Source organism: Piliocolobus tephrosceles, chromosome 3 (genome assembly GCF_002776525.5).
Source record: "Piliocolobus tephrosceles isolate RC106 chromosome 3, ASM277652v3, whole genome shotgun sequence".
In the NCBI taxonomy this organism is placed as follows: Eukaryota; Metazoa; Chordata; class Mammalia; order Primates; family Cercopithecidae; genus Piliocolobus; species Piliocolobus tephrosceles.
In genome coordinates this window covers 26,453,951-26,476,769 of record NC_045436.1, presented here as the reverse complement: position 1 = coordinate 26,476,769, position 22,819 = coordinate 26,453,951, and the positions used below count along the sequence as shown (strand labels likewise).

The window sequence follows — 22,819 nt, the reverse complement described above, 5'->3', positions numbered from 1 at the left end:
TACAGTAAGAGTTTCAATACTTGAAAATTTTAAATACCACTGCTTCATATTTAATAAATAGCTTAAAATTATAGCAAACTGGAATTCAGATTCTCATTTCTTCTTTATCAAATTAGTCTCAATTTTTTAAAAATATAGTTGCTGTTCACCAGCTCTAAACAATCAACAAAAAATGTAGAACAAAAAGAGGTGGAAGGGACTGACAAATCACAATTCAGTGGGAAAAGAGGAAGACAATGAGAAAGCATTCAATATTCATTGCCCCAAAACAATGGAGAACTGTACACAGGCACCATGGTAATTACTTACATCTTCCCTATGTCCCACTAGTACATACTAATAATTTAGTTTCTATTACTAGTCACTTACCTACACGAATAAATTGATACATTTAGGAATTTATATGACTTAGCTACATGGCTTTTAAGAAGTATCCTACTATGGTTTGACAGTCCCCTCCAAAACTCATGTTGCAATTTAGCTGTCACTGTAACAGTATTAAGGGAAGGGACCTTTAACAGGTGAGTAGACTATGAGGGCTCCACCCTCACTGGAGACTTGTATTATAAGGGCGAGTTCAGTCACTCTTGTCCTCTCTTATCGTCTTGCCTTTACCATGTGATGACACAGCAAGAAGGCCCTCACAAGATGCCATGCCTTGATATTGGACTTCCCAGACTCCAGAACTGTGAGCCAATAAACTTCTGTTCATTAAACATTACCCAGTTTGTGATACTCTGTTATAACAGCACAAAACAGAACATGTCCTTTGGTAAGTTATGAAACTGCACTCTATTCCAGGTTTCCCCTAGCCAGTCTGTAACAGTCTGTTTTATATTGCTATAAAGAAATGCCTGAAGCTGAGTACTTTATTAAGAAAAGAGGTTTATTTAGCTCACAGTTCTACAGATTGTAAAAGAAACAAGACACCAACATCTGCTTCTGATTAGAGCCTCAGGAAGCTTTCAATCACAGGGAAGTTGAACTGGCAGCACTTAGGTCACATGGTGAGTGTGAGCAAGAGAGGTTTTAAACACCAGCTCTTGTGTGAACTAATAGAGAACTCACATATTACCATGGAGACAGCACCAAACCATTCATGAAGGTTCCATCCCATGACCGAAACACCTCCACCAGGACCACATTTCAACACAAGATTAGGAGGGGACAAAGGTCCAAACTATATCATAGTCTCAACTCAGTTATTTCAATTGTCTATTTCTAATAAGTAAACAAGTCATCCAATTTCCATGGTGTGATCACAGCTCATTGGAGCCTCAACCTCCTGGGTTCAAGTGATCTTTCTGCCTCAGCCACTTGAGTAGTTGAAACTACAGGCATGCAGAACCATGCTGGCTAGTTTTTGTATTTTTTGTAGATGAGGTGTCACCATGTTGCCCAGGTTGGTGGTCTTGAACTCCTGGGCTCTAGCAGTCTTCCTGCCTCAGCATCCCAAAGTGTTGGGATTACAAGTGTGAGCCACCCTACCCAGCCTACAGCTACTCACCTTAATAAAACAAATGTATTAGCTTAGGCAATGATTTTAATTTCATTCTATATTTGCAACTGTAGACATGCAAAGGGGTTATCCATACACAATCATGTGAATGTCAGCCTACCTTGTATAGTAAAAGGTTAATACAAATAATTCTCCATAGAAAGTGAGAAACTGTGAGTAGAACATCTTAAGTCTTTGCATTTACATCAGTTTAAAGATCTAGGGACACAATTTTAAAGATGTGCTGTAAGATTAAGGTGAGGATAATGATAACTGCATTATTTCTCTCTCCCAAATAAGAGACAGTTGGTGACTTAGTCCTTTTGTGCTGCTGTAACAAAATACCACAGGCTGAGTAATTTATAAAAACAACAGAAATTTATGCTGGGCATGGTGGCTTGCACCTGTAATCTCAGCTACTCAAAAGGTTGAGACAAAGGGATTGCTTGAGGCCAGGTGTTCGAGACCAGCTAAGACAACATAGCAAGACCCTGTCTCTAAAATAAATAAATAAGTATGCCTTACAGTTCTGGATGCTGGGGAAGTAAAGATGAAGGCATTAGTAGGTTTGGTGTCTGGTGAGGGTTGCTCTCTGCTTACAAGACGGGCACCCTGTTGCCACATTCTCCGGAGGGAGGAATACTGAGTCTTCTTCACATGGTGGATGAGACTGGAGAGCAAAACGGATCTAAGCCAGTTCCTTCCAGCCCTTTTTATAAGGCACGAATCCATACCTTAGTGCCTAAGTGCCTTTTATAAGGCACTAATCCACACATAAGTGCAAAGCCCTCATGACTTAATCATTTCCCAATACTTTAAACAATTTCTCTAGATTATTTTATAATGCCTAATACAATGTAAAAACTTTATATAAATAGTTATACTCTATTGTTTAGGGAATAATCACAAGAAAAAAAAATCTACCATGTTCAGTACAGTTGCAACCATACATTTTATTTTTTTCTATATATTTTTGATTCACAATTGGTTGAACCCACAGATGCAGAACCCACAGACATAGAGGGCCGATTTGTATAGAGAGAATGGCAATTGGACCTAAGTGGTTAAGATATCAACCTAATTTAAAGCAAAGATCAAATGGTACAATTCAGATGTTTCTGTAGATAGTAGATAGTAAATATCCACTGTCAGATAATACTATAGTAATACACTGTTTTATTGTACTTCATTGCATTATATTTCATATACATTGCATTTTTTACAAATCGAAGGTTTGTAGCAACCCCATACCTAGCAAGTATATCAACTCCATTTTCCCAACAGCATATGCTCACTTCATGTACACTGTTGCATTCTGGTAATTCTCCCAATATTCTGAACTTTTTCATAATTGCTATTTGTGTTATAGTGATCTCAATCAGTGATCTTTGATGTTACTATTGTTTTGGAGGCATATAATATGCCACGAACTATGCCCATATAATATAGCGAACTTAACGGATACATGTGTATGTTCTGACTGCTCCACACATCTGCTGTTTCCTTTTCTCTCTCCTCAGGCCTTCCTAGTTCGTGAAACAACAACACCGGAATAAAACCAATTATTGGCCATACAATGACCTCTAAGTGTCCAAGTGAAAGGAAGAGTTGTATGTCTCTCACTTTAAAACAAAAGTTAGAAATGATTAAGCTTTCTGAGGACAGCATGTTGAAAGCTGAGGCAAACTAAAAGCTAGGCCTCTTGTGCCAAACAGCCAAATTGTGAATGCGAAGAAAAAGTTCTTAAAAGAAACTAAAAGTACTACTCCAGTGAACACAGGAATAAGAAAGCAAAACAGCTTTACAGCAAATATGGAATCAGTTTAAGTGGTCTGGATAAAAGATCAAACCAGTTACAACATTCCCTTAAGCCAAAGCCTAATCCAGAGCGGGCCCTAACTCTCTTCAGTTCTATGAAGGCTGAGAAAAACTGCAGTTTCTCTCCCACTGGGAAGCTAGCAGAGGGTGGCTCATGAGGTTTAAGGAAATAAGCCATCTCCATTACATAAAAGTGCAAAATGAAGCTGCAAGTTATCCAGAAGATCTAGATAAGGTGGATCCACTAAACACCAAACAACAGATTTTCAGTGTACATAAAATAGCCTTATATTCAAAGAAGATGCCATCTAGGATTTTCATAGCTGCAGAGCGGGAATCAATGCCTGGCTTCCAAACTTCAAAGGACAGGCTATCTTGTTAGGGGTACTGCAGCTGGTGACTTTAAGTTGAAGCCAATGCTCATTTACAATTCCAAAAATCCTAGGGTCCTTAAGAATTTTGCTACATCTACTCTGCCTGTGCTCTACAGATAGAAAAACTATGCCTGGATGACAGCACATCTTTTAATATCATGGTTTACTAAAGATTTTAAGTCCACCATTCAGTAAAACATTTCTTTCAAAATGTTGCTGATCATTAACAATGCACCTGGTCACCCAAGAACTCCAATGGAGATGTACAAGGAGTTGAATTTTTTTTAATGCCTGCTAACACATCCATTCCATAGCCCATGGATCAAGGTATAGTTTTGACTTTCAAGTCTTATGATATAAGCATATTTTTTGTAAGGCTATAGCTGTTATAGTGATTCCTCTGATGGATTTGGGCAAAGTAAAGTGGAAATCTTCTGGAAAGGATTCACCATTTAAGATGTCATTAACTACACTGACGATTCATGAGAGGGGGTCAAAATACCAATATGAACAGGAGTGTGGAAGAAGTTGATTCCAACCCTCATGAATAATTTTGAGGTGTTTAAGACTTCATGGGAGGAAGTAACTGAAGATGTGGTAGAAATAGGAAGAGAACTAGAATTAGAAGTGGTACCTAAAGACGTGACTGAATTGCTGCAATCTCACGAAAAAACTTGAACAGATGAGGAGTTACTTCTTATGCATGAGTAAAAATGAGGTTTCTCAAGTAAAAGCGACTCATGGTGAAGATGCTATGAACACTGTTGAAATGATAACAAAGGACTTAGAATGCTACGTAACCTTCTTAGTTGATAAGGCAGTAGCAGAGTTTGAGAGGACTTGAGCCCAAATTTGAAAAGTTTTACAGAGAATAAAATGCTATCAAGTAGCATCACATGCTACACAGAAATCTTTGGTGAAAGGAAGAGCTAATTAACATAGCAAACTTCACTGCTGTCTATTAGGAGAAACTGCCACCTTTAGCAACCACTACCCTGATCAGTAAGCGGCCAACAACACTTGAGGCCAGACCCTCCACCAGCTAAAAGATTATGACTCACTGCAGGCTCAGAGGGTCATTATTATTTTTTGAGCAGTAAAGTATTCTTAAATTGAGATACGCACATTGGTTTTTTCAGGCACAATGCTATTGTATACTTAATAAACTACAATAGTGTGTAAACATAACTTTTATATGCATTTGGAAACCAAAAAACTTTGTGTGACTTATTTGACCACAGTGGTCTGGATCTGAGGCCACAGTATCTGTGAGATATACCTGTACCTGAGGTAAAGAAATGGACAGATTTTTACTTTGAGATGGAGTCTTGCTCTGCCACCCAGACTGGAGTGCAATGGTGTGATCTCGGCTCACTGCAACCTCTGCCTCCCAGGTTCAAACAATTCTCCTGTCTCAGCCTCCCGAGTGCTGGGATTACAGGCACGTGCCACCACGCCCGGCTGATTTTTGTATTTTTAGTAGAGGCGCGGTTTTACCATGTTGGCCAGGCTGGTCTCGAACTCCTGACCTCAAGTGATCCGCCCACCTTGGCCTCCCAAAGTGCTGGGATTACAGGCATGAGCCACTGCACCCAGCCGAAATGGACAGGTTTTTAAATGCCATGATGATCAGAACAGCTTGATGACTAAAAATAACATGTTACTGTTCCCATTCTTGTGGAAAAGGATTTGGGTTTTTCTTTTAGTGCTTTTAGATATAATCTCATAAACTCTTAATAATATTCTAACAATTATAAAAAGACTGTGCTATAACCTGTGAAGGTAATTCCTGAAGAGAAGTTGCAAAAATATTTAAAAAAATAATGAAGAAATTATTCACATGATAAAGTTAATGTATACCAAGGCAGAGTGTCTCAACTTGTGTACAAGGAATGCCGAAAGAGTCCCCTCAGCTCGTGAGAAAGAAAAGTGGGGCCTCAGTGCAACCAGAGTGCATAGGCTTGTGTTAAGTGGTCTCCAGATTACTCCAATGTGCCATACAAACACTGTTTCCTAAGTGTGTAAAGGAATGTAAGATTGGGAAACATCTAATTAGTGGAAATTGCTAACCAGAAAACCAGAAGAACTAGGTTCAACTCCATGTCAGCTCACTAGCTGAGTGATCTTAAATTACTTTAACCTCTTTGGGACACTTAGACTCCTTATTTACTAAATGAAAACTTAAGAGTATTTCAATGGTCTCTTCTAGTTCTAAACCCCATAATTTCCCTTACGTTGACACTTCATAATAGAAAGCAGTAATCATTACTCATTTAATTAAAAACTCTAAATTCAGATATTCAATAATATTTGTTATTTACTGAACCTAGTCTGCATGTGAGGATCTGGAAAACAAATACGGAAGACAAAATCCCTAAATAGATCTTATTGTGAATAATCCTTACATCCCTTTTAGGAGGTTAAATAGTAAAGTCTTCTGAATAGTGCCCAAATAAAGGAAATATTTTGCACAGATAATGGAAGCTTGCCTATGCATAATAAATATTTTTTTTACTTTAGCTATAATCAGAGCTTCTACCAATATATAAGAATTTTCTCCTCTATACCCTTCAACTGTTTTAAAAAGAAAAATTATGGTCATTTAAATTTACTCACAAATTACATTTGTAATTAAAATTGATTTCCAAAGTATAAATTTATAAAAATAGTTTAAAGACTCTCAAAAGGACTTCAACATCTTATATTCATATTACAGCAAGAAAATCAATGTGCTACATATATTTTACCCACGATGAAACTTGTCCCATATCCATTACTATATACATAGTTTAATTGGGTGGGGCTGGGAGGGAGAGGCAGGAATTCAAAATTTTAATTAAATATTACATAATTTAATGTTCCCCCAAGAATCTGAGCTGACATTTTCATGTGAATACAATTTCACAAAGGTTACAAATATATATATCAACTTACAACAGAAGGAATCATTTAGTATTTTACAGTGTTTCTAAAAATCTAGCTCCATAATCACTCCTTAAAAAAACAAAAAAATTCTTACCACATAATATGAAAAGTCCACATTTCTCTGGAAATGCATAGTCACCTAATAGTAAGGTCCAAAATGAGAATTACTATCTCCAGAGGAGGGTGGAGGAGGCAGCGGTGGAGGGGGAGGGGGTGGGGGCAGGGAGTATGGTAAGTTAAGTAATGGATGAGCTGCCATGTTTGGTGTAGCCCAACTCATGTTTACAGGTGGGGGTGGGGGTGGGGGTGGAGAGCGGAGTGGAAAATTATGCACATCAAACATTGGAAGAGGAAAGGGGTATTGTGGCATAATGGGATTATCTTGTCTCTGAGAAGGAAATCCTGAAGTCTCCTGAGATACCATATGTTCTGAATTATAGAAATGCTGAGGTGGAGGCCTGCCATGGCAAGATCGAGGGTATCTGCCCCTGGAAAATCCTCGTGTGAATTCTCTGTTACGATATCCTTTTGCATGCTCTGAAGTAGAGTGAGCACTCCAATTCTGATGTACTTCAGCAAAATCTTCACCTTTGAGTGAGGGGAGGGAAAACAAAACAACAAAAGTAAGTTTAATATATCAAAAAGCACTGTTTGAAATTTCAATTATGAATTTTCTTTATTATCCAGTATATCTTATGGCAGTTAAAAAAGTGTAAAACATAAAATGGTAAATTTTAAATGAATTGAAAAGACGAAACTTAATGCCAAAGAAAGATAATCGAGCAAGTCAGAAAACACTTAGACGATAACCATTCTACTCCAGCCAAACACCACAGAAGAAAATGTGGCACCACCTCTACACACTCTCAAAGGCTGAGTATGGATCCTAGACTTCTATCCTTGACAGGCAGTAATGAGGTACTCCAACCCTTCCACCGCAGTAGCATCAGGAACAGGCTGAACAGGGTGCCAGTAACAAGCCTCCCCGCAGTGACAATGAACATCACATGGGGAACCTGAACTTCCACCTCCACTGGCAGCAACACAGTGTTCTTCCTTCTTTTACACTGTGACAATGTCAGAGAAGACTGAGTAGAGTTAGGATTTTTGTCCCCATCCAGTGATAACAAGGCCATCCTCCACTGGTGCCAGTGCATGCCACATGGGGAGGAGTGACAAAGTACTCCTGTCCCTACCAGGCATAAGAAAATACCTCGTGGGGTGTCAGAACTTCTACCCTCATCCAGCACTAACAAGGCACCCCTTGGCCAAAGGTGTCAACAGAGGCTAAGAGGAATACCTAGACTTCAATCTACCCCATTCTTTTTGCTGCCAGAGAAGCATTTTTAAAAAGACAAAGAAACAATTACAACAAACCCAGCTAAATCAGAAGATTTACATAAGATCCATGGTCTTATAATATAATATTCAATATCCCAAGTTTCAATAAAAGAAAACTGCTTATCACAAAAAGAACCAGGAAGATTTAAAATTCAATGAAAAAAAAAATTAACCAAGGGTGCCACAAAGATGTTAGAATTATGAAAGGTATTAAAGCAGTCATAAAAATGCTTCAACAAGATATTATGAACTCTCTAAAAAATCAAAATTACAAAGTTTTAGCAAAAAAAGGATATAAAATAAAGAATAAATTGAAATTTTAGAACTGAACATTACAATAACCAAAATAAAAAACTCAATGGAACAATATTGAAGGAGAAGAACAAAGGACAGAAACTACCCAACTTCAAGACATATTAAAAAGTTTAAGTAATCACAGCAGTGTGGTACTGGTGAAACAACAGACAAATAAATCAATGGGACAAAACAGAAGGTACAAAAATAGACCCCCATAAACATAATAAACTGATATTTAACAAAGGAGCAAAGGCAATACAACAGAGCAAAAGTAGTGTTTTTAACAAATGGGGCTGGAAAACCTGGACATTCATAGGCAAAAAAATAAATAAATAAATATAGACAATAATCTTACACCCAAGGATTAATTCAAAATGGATCACAGACCTCAATGTAAAATGCGAAATTATAAAATTCCCAAAAGATAACATAGAAGAAAATTTAGATGACCTTGGGTTGATAATGACTTTTCTTTACAGATGGAGTCTTGCTCTGTAGGCCTAACTGGAGTGCAGTGGCATGATCTCAGCTCACTGCAACCTCCACCACCCGGGTCCTGGCTCAAGCAATTATCCAGACTCAGCCTCCCAAGTAGGAATGCACCACCATGCCCAGTTAATTTTTGTATTTTTAGTAGAGACGGGGTTTCACCATGTTGGCCAGGCTGGTCTTGAACTCCTGACCTCCTGATCTGCCCACCTTGGCCTCCCCACGTGCTGGGATTACAGGTATGAGCCACTGTGCTCGGCCAATAATGACTTTTTAGATAATGATTTTTTAGATAGGACATCAAAGGCATGATCCATGAAAGAAATGATCAATATGCTGAATTTCATTAACTTAAAAATTTCTGCTCCATGAAAGATACTGTCAGGAGAATGAAAGAAAAAAAGCTCAGAAGTTCAAGGTTATAGTGAGCTATGATTGTACCACTGCATTCTAGCCTGTGCAACAGAGCAAGAAGATCTCAAAAAACAGACCAAAAAAAAAAGAAAAAGAAAAAAAAAAACCCTCAGCAAGACATTTGTTGATGCAGATAAGATTCCAACATTTACACTGAAAGGTAAAGGACCTAGAATACCGATTATAATTTTGAAAAAGAAAAATAAAGTAAGAGTTATCACTCTACGCAATTTCAAGACTAACCTCACATTCCATACAAAATTTAATTCAAAATGAATCACAAGTGTACAATTTAAAAGAGAAGACTACAAAACTTTTAGGGAAAAAAACAGAAGAAAATCATTAGGATCTAAAGCTAAGCAGGAAGTTGTAAGATTCCATAAACAAAATTGATAGTTTTCCTCAAAACTAAAAACTTTGGTCTTGCAAAAGGCCCTCTTAAAAGAGGGAAAAGACTACAGACTAGACAAATCATGAACAAACCACATATCTGACAGAAAGTGAGCATCTAAAATACACATTTTTAAATTCTCGTAACTCAACAGTAAAAATTCAGAAATACAATTTAAAAGTGGCAAAAGATAATGAACTGACATATCACTGAAGATAGACAGTAAATAAGCACATAGAAAGATGTTCAATGCCATTAGCCATTAGGAAAATGCAAATTAAAACTACAATTATATTTGCACTACAAACCTAGCAGAATGGCCAAAATTAAAAAGAGTGATAACACCAAATGCTGGAGAAAATGCAAAGAAATTGTCACTCATCCATTGCTGATAAAAATGTAAAATGGTACAGCCATGCTGAAAAACAGTATGGCAATTTCTTAGGAAACTAAACATACAATGCAACCATTATACAACCAAGCTATTGTATTCTTGGGCATTTATTCCAGAAAAATAAAAATCTGTTTTCACACAAAAAACTGTACATAAATATTTATAGCTGCTTTATTCCTAATAACCCCAAAATGGAAACAACCTAGATGTCCTTCAGTGGATGAATGGTTAGGTAATCTGGTAAATTCATGCCATGAAACGTTACTCTGTAATGAAGATGAACAAACCTATTGATACATGCACTATTGATACATGCACATTGATAATGTGGGTGGATGCACAGACTTTTTTTTTTTTAATTTTTTTAAATTATTATACTTTAAGTTCTAGGGTACATGTGCATAACGTGCAGGTTTGTTACATACGTATACATGTGCCATGGTGGTGTGCTGCACCCATTAACTCCTCATTTACATTAGGTATGTCTCCTAATGCTATCCCTCCCCTGGTCCCCTCCCCACAATAGGCCCCGGTGTGTGATGTTCCCTTTCCTGTGTCCAAGTGATCTCATTGTTCCATTCCCACTCATTGTTCTATGAGTGAGAACATGCGGTATTTGGTTTTCTGTTCTTGTGATAGCTTGCTGAGAATGATGGTTTCCAGCAGACGCACAGATATTATGCTCGGTGGCAAAAGCCTTTCCCTAATCATACTATATTGTATAACTTCACTTATATAATTTTCTAGATATGACAAAATATATGAAAATGGAGAACAGATTAATGGTTGCCATGAGTGAAGGAGGGGCTGAGAGGTAAGGACATGGCTGTGACTATAAAAAGGCAACTGGGTAGCTCTCTGGTGATGGAAATGTTGTATAGCTTCATTGTATCCTGTCAATATCCTGGCTGGGACAGTGTTCCATATATAGTCATGCAAGATGTTGCAACTGGGGGAAATTGAATAAAGGGCATACAGCACCTCTCCTATTATTTTTACAACTGTATGTGAATTTACAGTTACCTCAGAAAGTTTTAACTTTTTAAAAAAGGTAAAGGGAATGCATGTTTATAAATAAGATACAGTGATTTAGGGGTTCATCAAGTACTTGATCATGGAAGCAAATAGGTATCTTAAGAAAAAAGTGCTGACAAGCACTAGTAACAATGTTTAGTCTGTCTGTCACCCCAGAAAGCCATTTTTACTGCTTAAGTTCATAAAACTACCACACTTCCTGCTATGTAACGGCTCTAAATGTTAGCAGGATGCTAGGAGGTAAACAGAGAAAACCCAGATGTTTCCCTTGGTTTTATTATTGATAAACTTATATAGATGTAAATGAAGATAAAAAACGACTATATATGTCGTATTCACTCACCTGGCTCATTAAATTCAGATTTGAGTTTTTTCCGGCCTTGAATCTGAGATTTTTTCCTCTGTTTGGCTTCTTTTTCTTTTTCATCATCACTGAAATCTAAGGCCTTGCAGAGAAAAGTATATAATAGGTTTATATTACATGGATTTGCCAATTCAATAGTACATACTTGGAGGTGAAGAAAATAAGCCTATTATTAATCACTGACTAAAAAAAGTTGCCTTTTTGATACTTAATATTTTCTATATCTGAATTAGACATGGTAGAAAAATAAAGTATTTTTTGATAAATGCTTAATGACTCTTTTAATTAACACAGGTCAGTAATCAACCTTCAGATATATATCGAGTCTGACTTCCAGTTTAGACTTAAGATTCATCATAGTATCAGATGCAAAAGGGTACCAAAGGTAACAGTATCAAGGACTAAACAAATTATATACATTATCAGAGCCAATAAAAAATGGAAGACAATGTTCCATAATTCATTCATTCAAAATACACATCCAAGCACTGTTCTAAACATTTCACAGGTTCATTCTTTACAGGTTTACCATCTTATTTTTTAAATATAATTTTAAGTATATAGCAAGAGCTATAAATAAATGAGGGAAAATAAAGGTATACAAATCATGAGGAAGCTATTTAGATAGGACCATAGGCAAAGGCGCTTTTTTTGGTACAGTGGCACGATCTCAGCTCACTGCAACCTCTGCCTCCCAAGTTCAAGCGATTCTCCTGCCTCAGTCTCCTGAGTAGCTGGGGTTACAGATGCACGCCAACCTGACCAACATGGCAAAGACTTTTATAAGCAGATACATGAATGATCCAACTCCTAAGAGGAAATTATTTAAAAATTAAAGGTGGTAAAACTCACATGCAACTAAGAATTAGGATTCATTCTTATAATCCACCAAAGAAACCAAGATTTATGAGCTATTTATCTTATGACTGCTATGGTATCTACAGTTCAGGCATTTTATTATTCTATTAATGCCAGAAAACTTTTATTATATTTCATACAAAAAATATATGAAAGCAGGCCCACTATGTATGGATGGATACACATTTAAAAAGAAGAAATAAAATGTATATGAAAGTCTTTGTATGTAATTTTCAGTATGGCTTCACTGGAATACATTCTAGATCAAATCTTCCATCAACAGGAATCCATACACTTCAGATTCTGAAATCTAATTTGAAAACATGAAATAACTGTATGCCTTCTAATACACTATTTCTTATTACTGAGCTTAATGGGATAAGATTTTAAAACTCAGGTTAAATTTGGTATCTGACAGACAGTAGAAAGTATGGAGATGAGATAGAAGACTCCTTTTTCTGAGAAAACAGATTAAATGTACAATGAACGAGTGCTACGACTTAATGCTATGTTATTATAGTGCTGGAAAAAGAGAAAAAAGGAAAAGGAAGACTTCTTGATATGGACAACCCAATAGAAATACCTGAATGAGTTAGCTATGAAAATAAAGAGAATTTTCAAGGAATGGAAACAATACACACAGAGGCATGACAGAACATAGTATACACAAAAAAGAAAAATGGTTCTGAAAGGTAAAGTGAAAGCTGCTTCCTCTTACACAGCAAAACCAGAAAAGATAAAATTGGAGAAGCTAATAAGGAACCTTATTGTGCCATTTTAAATAATTGAACATCATCTTAAGAGCAGGAGGGAGGAACTAAGGATTTTAACTGGGAATAGTTAATTTCACGGAGATTACTTTGGTAGTATTTTGCTATCACTCCTAAAATCAGAAAAATTCATGTCTCTTATATGCAAATTAATTCATATTTCCATTCGTTAAATACATTTATTCAACCATAAAGTATATGGTGGCATATTAAAAATGGCTATGAAGATGAATGTGATACAACTCTAGCTAATTTTCAGTTTATTTACACAGTCCAATATTTCATAGCACATAATTTATTTTCCTTTATGTAAGCTTTCTATTTTCACATCACATCATGTTTCTCTTTTTTCTCTTTTTAAGTTTAAACCTCACAAATTTCTAATTTCAATCTATGATCAACACCAGGCAATAATTCTATACTACAAAGTTTCATCAACAAATATTACATAATTAAATCCCAACATACTTAATGATCCAGTTCTAGCTACTTGGAAAAAACGAATACCATGAACTAGGTGAGATGTAATTTGGCAATTAACCTAGTCAAACCAATTTTACGAATAACTCACATTGCTGTAATTGGTAACTTCAACGGTTAGGTCAGAAACAACAGGGATTCATTAGAATATCTGGATTTTGGTCAGGTGCGGTGGCTCATGCCTATAATCTCAGCACTTTGGGAGGCAGAGGGGGGTGGATTACTGGAGGTCAGGAGTTCAAGACTAGCCTGGACCAACACTGTGAAACCTCATCTCTAATAAAAATACAAAATTAGCTGGACGTGGTGGCATGTGCCTGTAATCCCAGCTACTCGGGAGGCTGAGGCAGGAGAATAGCTTAAACCTGGAGGCGGAGGTTGCAGTGAGCCGAAATTGTGCCACTGCACTCCAGCCTGGGCAAAAAGAGCAAAACTCCATCCCCCACCCAAAAAAAGAAAAAAAGAATATCTGGATTTTACAAGAAATACGTTTTGAGATGTTTATGAATCTCTAAACATTTTAAAACATGTAATTCCAGTAATAAGATGCTCTAGATGCTCTAAACTTAATTCAGAACATTAAGTGAATATTCAGAGTCTTAATTGAAATCACATAAATACACAGACTTAGAAAACATAATTCCATTTTAATTCAGATACTAAGCAAGGATCATTCACTGGTTAAGTGATTAATACCTGTACAAAACCCTCTAAGTGGGCATAAACCTGATTCATACCTCAGTAAAATTAGAAACTAACACAGATCATGATTTAGCATTGCTTTAAACATCTAAAATGACCAAGGTTAAATCTCTAACTATCAAAAATCTGTAATACTAGCTGGGCAAGGTGGCTCATGCCTGTAATCCCAGCACTTTGCGGGGGAGGAGGCAGGAAGATCGCTTGAGGGCAGGAGGATCACTTGAGGCCAAGAGCTTGAGACCAGCCTGGGTAACATAGTGAGACCCCCATGTCTATATTCGTTAAAAAAAAAACAAACTGTAATACTGAGAAAACTTCATAAGAACTGCCAAGAAAGTTTTAAAAACTCTCCTGTATAATTTTTACTTATAAAAATAATTATATACATTTTTATTTTATACTGTATAAATACATGCTATTTTTAAGAAATGAATATATTCATTGTTGTAATTCAAAAAAAAAATCTCAAGATAATCTGCTTAAACACTTTCATGGAATGTTAACCAAGTAATCCTATTAAATCATTAACTCATTTACATATTATTCCTAAATTTACTACACATTTCTAGGAAGACTAGATTATCAAGTCACCTTGGGGCATAAAACTATTGTTTTGCTGATGTAGATACAAAAAGAAAATCAAGGTCCCTTTTTAGAAAGGTAGTTATATCGTTAAAAAGTAGAGAGTTAGTTACCTTCCAATGATCTTGTGCTTCCAATGATCTTGTACTTCCAAAAGAAGGGCAGCTTACTACTACTAAAAGCACCATGTCTTCATGTCCCATACATGGGTGTATTTACTAAACTGAATTAAATTTTTTAAAAACAATGACAGCCTGCCTTTATCACACATCAACAAAGTTAACAAAAATAGCAAATTACATTGTAAATGATAAGGTGATAATTATTAAAATACAACTAAATGTAACTGGAAAAAGTTTTTTTCCTAAATGATCAATCAAAACCTTTCATTGAAAGGTATAAAATAGTCATCTAGGAGGGTGAGAGAATACATGGGCTAGGATAGGAGAAGGCAGTATGGCTGCTAGCCAGTATTAATGACTTCCCTAACAGCAAGAATGATAAAATTTATAAGACTAAGTTCTGCCCTACTTTATAAAATGTTGCATAAAAAGACTTATACTTACCTCTGGTGGTGGTTCCTGATCATTCTTCCACGATGCATCTGATCCCTTATCCCTGAGTGGGGTGGGGATGGGAACCAAAAAAGTATTTATCACAATTCTGTTAAGTGCTTATAACTTAAAAGTACAGAAAACAATAAAGGACATGAGTTCAACCTTTAATTTTGCAATACACTTATGTGTCTTTTACCTTATTTCAAAAGATGTGGGAAGCTCCTAAGAAAAACACAAAAGTTGGGCAAATATAAATATTAGGATTAGGGAATTGGAATGAGAAGCCAAGGCTACGGTGTGCAGTGGAAAGCAGATGGACAGTGCTTTTGATTTTTGTTTTCATGATATTTGCAGTTTTCACAAAACTCAGTTTTAAAAAAAATGCTTATTTCACGCCAACCATAGATTGGAAGTTGTTCCATGTGCGAAGTACACAAAAATGACTATGAGCCATTCCCTTTTCAAAGATTTTACAGGTTTAATGGCAGAGATATCAATATGAATTATTTTCTCCTCAGTTTACCTGAGGAATGTCAGTAATCCTCTATGAGTAACCAAGGCTTATTCCAACACTGATTCTCAAAGCAGAGAGGGTCAAATAAAGGCTAACTATGAATAGTTTGAGGAAGAGGAAAAGGAGTTGCTTTAAAGATTCTGAAGGACAATATAACAACTGGCATGTGTGAAATGTGTAATTGCAGCTGAAAATCAACAATTTTTGGTGGAGAGTTTTACACTTTACAACCAACAGAAGTACAGACATCTATTATGAGCAGTATAATTTGAGAAAGCTCATTTTTTAATCTTTTTAATTTTGTTAATTTCATAGTTTCGGGTACTATTTTGTTATTCCATTATGTTAAAATATCACAAAGTAAAATATTACAAAGTATTAGGACTAGATGTCCTTATTGTTTTAAACTAGATCTCAAAAATAAGATTCCCAGGAATTAAGGCCATTAAAATCAATGTACAGATGTCAGTTTGCTGGCACAACATGAAAGTTGTTAAGTTGCTTTAAATTTTTGATTCAGAACTTTGACATTATATATGAGCCATTATCAATGACTTTTCCATCACTTAAAAGAAAAAAAGCATTTCCTCAATTGTCATTTCACACATGAGCCTTAAATACAGCTCTGGTATTCCTTTCTGCATGCACGACATCTCATGATCTGGACTGCTGTTAGCCTGGAATCACAGACATAAATGGGAAAAATTCCCCAACTACTGTGTCTCTACAAAAAATCAAAATCTACTAAAGGAAAGATCAAGCAACATTTCAAAAGGCACTTTTAACAAGACAGTAAGTACATGAGAAACTAAGACCAAAATAACCTCATCAGAGAACAGTAAGCTTGAAAGGAGCTGAACTTCTCTACCTAAAGACAAAGTACTCCACCGAGTTCCCATGACAGACGCCAAAATGCAGTCTAGAATACGACAGTTTTCCTGGGGGAGGGAGGTTTCTGAAATATAGGACTAATTTCCCAATTCATTGATTTACTACTACTTCTTAATAGAAGAACTGCAAATCAAAACCAAAGACCGACTCTATTATTTAATATCTATTTAAAAACCATCTTCAGAAAACCTCTTCAAGTTTATCTGTTTTAAGTTAAAATACTCTATTCGTTAAAAAGCTAGATATATGGCATATCCACAGCAGTATCTTTATATTCAAAACAGGATGAAATGCTAAATATTTAAAGCATTTTAGAACATATTAATATCTTGAAGGCTTTATGTCTATTTAATTCATCTTTCTTGTCAGTGTTACTTAGGAAAATAACCTTATGCAATCTGAAGAATAACTTAGGCAAAATATTCCTCCAGATCTTTATGTAGATTCTTTAACATGAGTTAAATCAATTACCAGGACCAAAATTTTCATCTCTGAAATAAATGAAATTTGGTGACCTGAGACTTTATTTAATATGTAAGTGGCATAAGTAATCTTCTTATGCCATGCAACTGGGGCTGGTACCTTTGACATAATACCAAAGTTACTCAGTGACCAAAGCTCCTTTGTTTTCCTGCAAAAACAGCATCTATAAAAACCTATCGCCTAGGTTTTAAGTTTCCAATAAAAGAAGTGCTAGAACTAAAAGGAACTTCTGTGTCAAACTGAGTGCAAAGTCTTTCTGGATTTAACCATCCCCCAATCTTTGGCAGTCTTTTCTTCCACTCCCAATCTGAAAATATTTTTAGTGGCTCATATTCATTACATCATTCGAAAGCATTCAAGTTATTTTTATTCAAAAAAATCTATTCTACTTAAATTCATATGCTATTTGATGATATAAAAAATTAAATAACATAATTATAACAAGTTCAACTGATACAAACAGCTCTACGACTAACAGCTGGCACCAGCCAACATTTGAAAAATATTCAACCAATGGGAGCAAAAATATACAAAAATTGCTAGTCACATGCCACAGAAATCACTTAGCATTATTTGTAGAGAAAATGGAGAGCACTGGTTTGTTGGTTAGGTCAACTCCATACACCATGGCTTTCTACACAATTCTTCAGGGACACGTGTTAGTTGTCTCTCTATAAACTTACAATTTATAAGCAAAATAAAGAGATATACTCATTTTTTTTCCTCTTGAAAATTAAGTTTTATTGAAGAGCAAGGTCTCTAAATAGAATCCAAAGAGAATTTTACTTAACTGAAAAAAAAGTTATTAAAAATGATAATAATATTAGTACTAATACTAAAATAGCAAGTACATTAAAGAAAGTATATAATGGAAAAAACACTGAACTAGAATCAGATAGCGTACAAGGCTCAAATGTGCTCTTAATGGCTGATCATTTCAGTTTTTGCAAAAGATATGAGTTCTACGTACAAAATCTGAAAATAAATTGTAGGCTTCAAAGATATTGTTAGGAAGATAAATGAACTCTTTGCAAGAGAGACACAATATAACTATAAGAAATTACATCACTGAAAATTATTCTTAAAATATAAGTTACGTAAGTGAAGAACAACATGGCAGTAAAGTACTTACTGTTTAAGTTTTTCTGTGAATATATATTGGGTGAAATCTTTCATTGATGGAGCAAAATACATAGTCTCCTTTATTTTAATACCTTTACTCTCAATGTGATCTGAAGAATTAAACCGTAACACATAAAATGGATGTGCAACAGGTCCAAATATCTCAAAGATCTGTAATAGAAACACAAAGTCCTCTTTTAACATGTAAAATAACTATTTGAAAAGTTAGCAGTGTTTTGTTTTAAAAATCCCACTGATAATTGCTAGAACAAGGTAATTTTGTCAATGTTAGGGCAATAAAATATTTTTTTATTTATATTTATGTCATTTTTACATACTGTCTTCATGTATTGATTAGAATGCACTCGCTCATTCCAGATTTCCCTTCTATGAATGTAAAAACAACAGTAACAAGTTTGTTCCTCACCAAATTCAAATCATTTTGGTGGTACCAACTAGATGCAAATTATGATTTTTTTAAATTATTGTTCATTGTTCATTTAAGTTGTAAGGTACAAAGAAAAGGATTATAACTGGTAACTTTTGAGAAATAACATATGTATACATTTGGAATCATCAGATGGGAAATATAAAAGCAAGCTTCTGACTTCAATAGGTGTTAAATCACTTTTGCTGTTTCCATAGTGTCAGGAATTTTGTAAAATTAAAGACTTTTTCTAATTTAACAAATAATAAAGTAGAAGTTATTTACGTTTAAAAAACACAAAGATGGTGCAGCCTTTAACATTTAACTAAAAGAACTGCTTTTAGCAGAACTACATATTTTACTTCTGAAAACGCTTTAAGAATAATGAAAGGAAACCTCTTGATTTCAAACTGTATTTTCTTCTCAAAATACATGAATTAAAAAATGTATTTGCTGGCTGGGTGTGGTGTGGCTCACGCCTGTAATCCCAGAACTTTAGGAGGGGAGGTGGGCGGATTACCTGAGGTCAGGGGTTCAAGATCAGCCTGGCCAACATAGTGAAACCCCGTCTCTACTAAAAATACAAATACTAGCCGGGTGTGGTAGCAGGCACCTGTAATCCCAGCTGCTCAGGGGGCTGAGAAAAGAGAATTGCTTCAACCCAGGAGGCAGAGGCTGCAGTGAACTGAGATTGTGCCATCGCACTACAGCCTGGGGGTCAAGAGCGAGATAATATATGTATATTATAGAGATAAGACCATGACCAATGCCAGTACAGATTTTTCCAGTCTTTTTTCTAATATGTTTTTTCTTTAAGACCACACTGTAGTTTTGTATACTGTCCCTTTTTAAAAACCTAAAGTTGTTCCATGTTATATTCTTTGTAAGTATAATTTTAGCAATTATAAAACACCTCTTTACAGATTCAGAACAACTTATTTAGCTTCTTTCTTTTTGTAGGACATTTAGGCGGCTTACAATTTGTTCAACATAATACATGATGCCATGAGAAACATCTTATACATAAATCTCTATACTTCAGATTTCCTAAAAATTGATTTGTAAGGAGGGGAAGTATTGAAGCTGAAAGTACGATAATTAACACTAAGGCATAAAAGTTTTAATGGAAATTACTAAATAGCTTTCTAAATAGCTTGGACCAATTTATACCAACTGTCTTCAACATGATTGTTTTATCACATCCTCAGTTCTTGATTTTTGATAGCAAATGCTCTGCACATTTTATGATCTTTAGTACAGCACCGAATCTTTTATTCATTTTCACTAAGGCGTAAAACAGCTCACCTATCAGGGCACCACCATTCTGAAGATACGTGTACTCTAAAAAGAAGTAGTGACATTAAAAACTATTAAAATGCCAATGTATTATGAAATAACACTAACAGCATCACAAATTTAAAGCTTTAAAAAAGTGTAAAAGCAAAAAACTTTCAGAAAATAGCAAGACATTTGCTTTGAAAAGGTTTAGATAAATCCAGTAGACCTCCTCCAGTAAGAACTGTGAAGGACGGAAGAGGTGTACTCAGCACCACTCTTACTGGCCTACCTGACATATATTACTGTAGTCTTATTTTCACTTAAAATTGTCTTAAAAACAATTCACAAGTTTAATTCCCTCAAATATAGCCAAACCCAATTCTTCATTTGGGCAGAGATTAAAAAATACCTTTTAAGTTTCCTGTGTATCCATTAATATAAGGTAAAATAATCAGTGTGCAACCTGGTACATAGACTGTTTCCCAGGGATTTGTTTCCTAGATAGCATGAATCCATTTCCTAAGTGTGAAAAACGATTTCAATGGAAAAATTCCTTGCAAACTTCAGGTCTGTGCAGTATGGTTTGAACTAAAATATAAGTGACATTCAAAATTCTTGGACAAAAGCAAAGCATAATATTTTAGTTGACTGTTCCTAGGTTCTGAAGTGTTTACGAGCCACAACTATAATGAAATCATTACAAAGTTTTAAGTAACATAACATCACAGGCAGTAGATAACAGGAAGCCATACAATAGACAGTATGTGACATGAGCCAATACTAATAGGTATGTTACAGGAAAATTTGACCAAGTTCACATAAGCAATTTAGCTAATAAGGAGTAGAAAATAGGAATTTAACAATATTTTAAATCACCATTAGCTTCTGAGTGTAGAGTTTAGATTGACTAATACCTAAGAGCTAAACTGTAAAGAGTAACTTGGGACACAGCAAAGGTCAGGCTAGCCCACTTCTCCTCATACAGCTCCATATGAGGCACCCATATTCCTTCTCGGTCATTCCACCCAACTTAGGGGACTTTGTAACTTCCATACTACCTGATTCAAGAAAAAAGCAAAGGAAGTAAAAGATTGTAAGGAGAGTATAAGAAATTGAATTTGGAAAAGTAGCAGCTGAGACCTTTACTATGAAGTGGGTAAGCAGCTTTCTTTATATCTTTAAAAATGGTATATATTCTGTAGGTGTTCATATAAAAATTTAATCCAACTGATGCTTTATACTTGCCCTGTCATTGAGAAGTGGTTTCTTAGGTATCCTTTCACTTGGCTCTAGCTGATAATACTCACCATTTTTTACTCAAAGGCATCATATTTTTGCTACAAGATCTCCAACGATTCCTATCACACACAGAGGTTAATACATACCATAACAACAACGTGGTACAGCTATAATGTAGGGTCTGCTGGGAAAAGTAACTGACAAGCAGAGAAGATACAGAGTGCATGCAGTTCCCCAAATTCCACCCCAGCATAGGATGGGCTTCAATGTTCTGTGTGCACCATGGCAAAAGTTTCAGTGGCTTAGAAGGCCTGTTTGAGCCAGCAGGCTGGACATGCACAGACAATACTGCAAAAGGGAGAATGAGCTGTACTCTCCTCCCCCTTTCCACACACACACCATGTCACAAACTTCTAAGTTATCTAGAGGGGGCTAGGTAACTCCCAGTTTTTCTATTACCTAGGAGGGGACTAGGTAAATCCCAGTTTCTCTAAGTAACAATAACTACATCAAGGAATCTCCAGGACTAGGAACAATGCTGGCAGGCTGTGCCTGTGAAGGGCCAAGATTTGCATGCTACCACCTGGGAACAGCCTTTAAAGAATGTCTCTCCAGGTAAGCCAGCTTTGGGCTAAACTGCCAAAGGAGAAAGGAAATGAGGAAATGAACCTTTACAACTATTCAACATTGTCTTTTATCAATCACTTTGTGCTTTTTTCAATTCCCATTAACAAAAATGAAGAAAATACACATAAATAGAGTATTCTAATCTATTAGGTAAACTGATCATTTCAATCACTGTGTGTATTACTGTATCACAAGTTACCTTGAACTATGTCATGAGAACTGAGGGGGTGGGGAACAACACTCCATCAATGTAATAGTCCTCTAGAAAATCATCATATCCTACCAAACAAGACAGTAATATAATCTTTTAAAAAGGAATCAGTAAAAATTTCCTACCCACTGATATATGAGAAGGAAACAGATTTCACTAGTTATCAAGAGACCTAGCAATTATTAGGATTAAAGGGCAAAGGTAAGAATACAAATCTGAGACTGTCCTCCCTTAATCAGTGGGGAAGGTAAAGGGAGGTAGAAGGGAAATGAACCTGGGTTGTAATCTCATCCATTTCAGCTATGTGACTTTTTAGCAAGGTTTCTCAAGTTTTAAAATAGAGGTAATTCTACTTCCTTGCAGGGTTTCAGTGAATTTAAAAAGATAACATAAATATCACTGTAGCTGATTACTATTGCGTTACTGAAGAGGGAAAAGATGTTCAATGGCTTGCTACTGAAGGTAAAACTAATTTAGTATTTAGATAAGACATGCTAACAATCTAAAAGGTACTCAGTTTCATATTGTGCTTATTAGTTTGTTTAACAAATACTTTCTAATCTGTACTTCCACTACTATTTTGGGGAATCATTTCAAGGCACTTAGATTTATAATCAAGTATTTTTCAAAGACTTGTCACATACTCTTTCAAAAGCATTTATAAGGCATTCTATGTAAAATTAGAAATAGATTTAATTTTTGTCAACAGGCTCATGCCATATAACTAAAGTTAGAGGT

At 35.6% G+C, this 22,819-nt stretch overlaps 1 protein-coding gene across 1 annotated transcript in view; it reads right to left on the bottom strand.

The window, feature by feature from the left end:
* Positions 1-6,520: 6,520 nt before the first annotated feature.
* The window catches only part of NAF1 (nuclear assembly factor 1 ribonucleoprotein), a 34,810-nt gene continuing 18,511 nt past the window's right edge, over positions 6,521-22,819 (bottom strand). Inside the window, exons 5-8 of the mRNA XM_023228437.1 lie at positions 18,310-18,470; positions 15,299-15,350; positions 11,320-11,422; positions 6,521-7,203 (exon numbers count right to left, since the gene is read on the bottom strand). Coding sequence (XP_023084205.1) covers positions 6,755-7,203; positions 11,320-11,422; positions 15,299-15,350; positions 18,310-18,470 — 765 coding nt within the window. The 3' untranslated portion in view covers positions 6,521-6,754. The remainder of the gene's footprint in view (positions 7,204-11,319; positions 11,423-15,298; positions 15,351-18,309; positions 18,471-22,819) is intronic.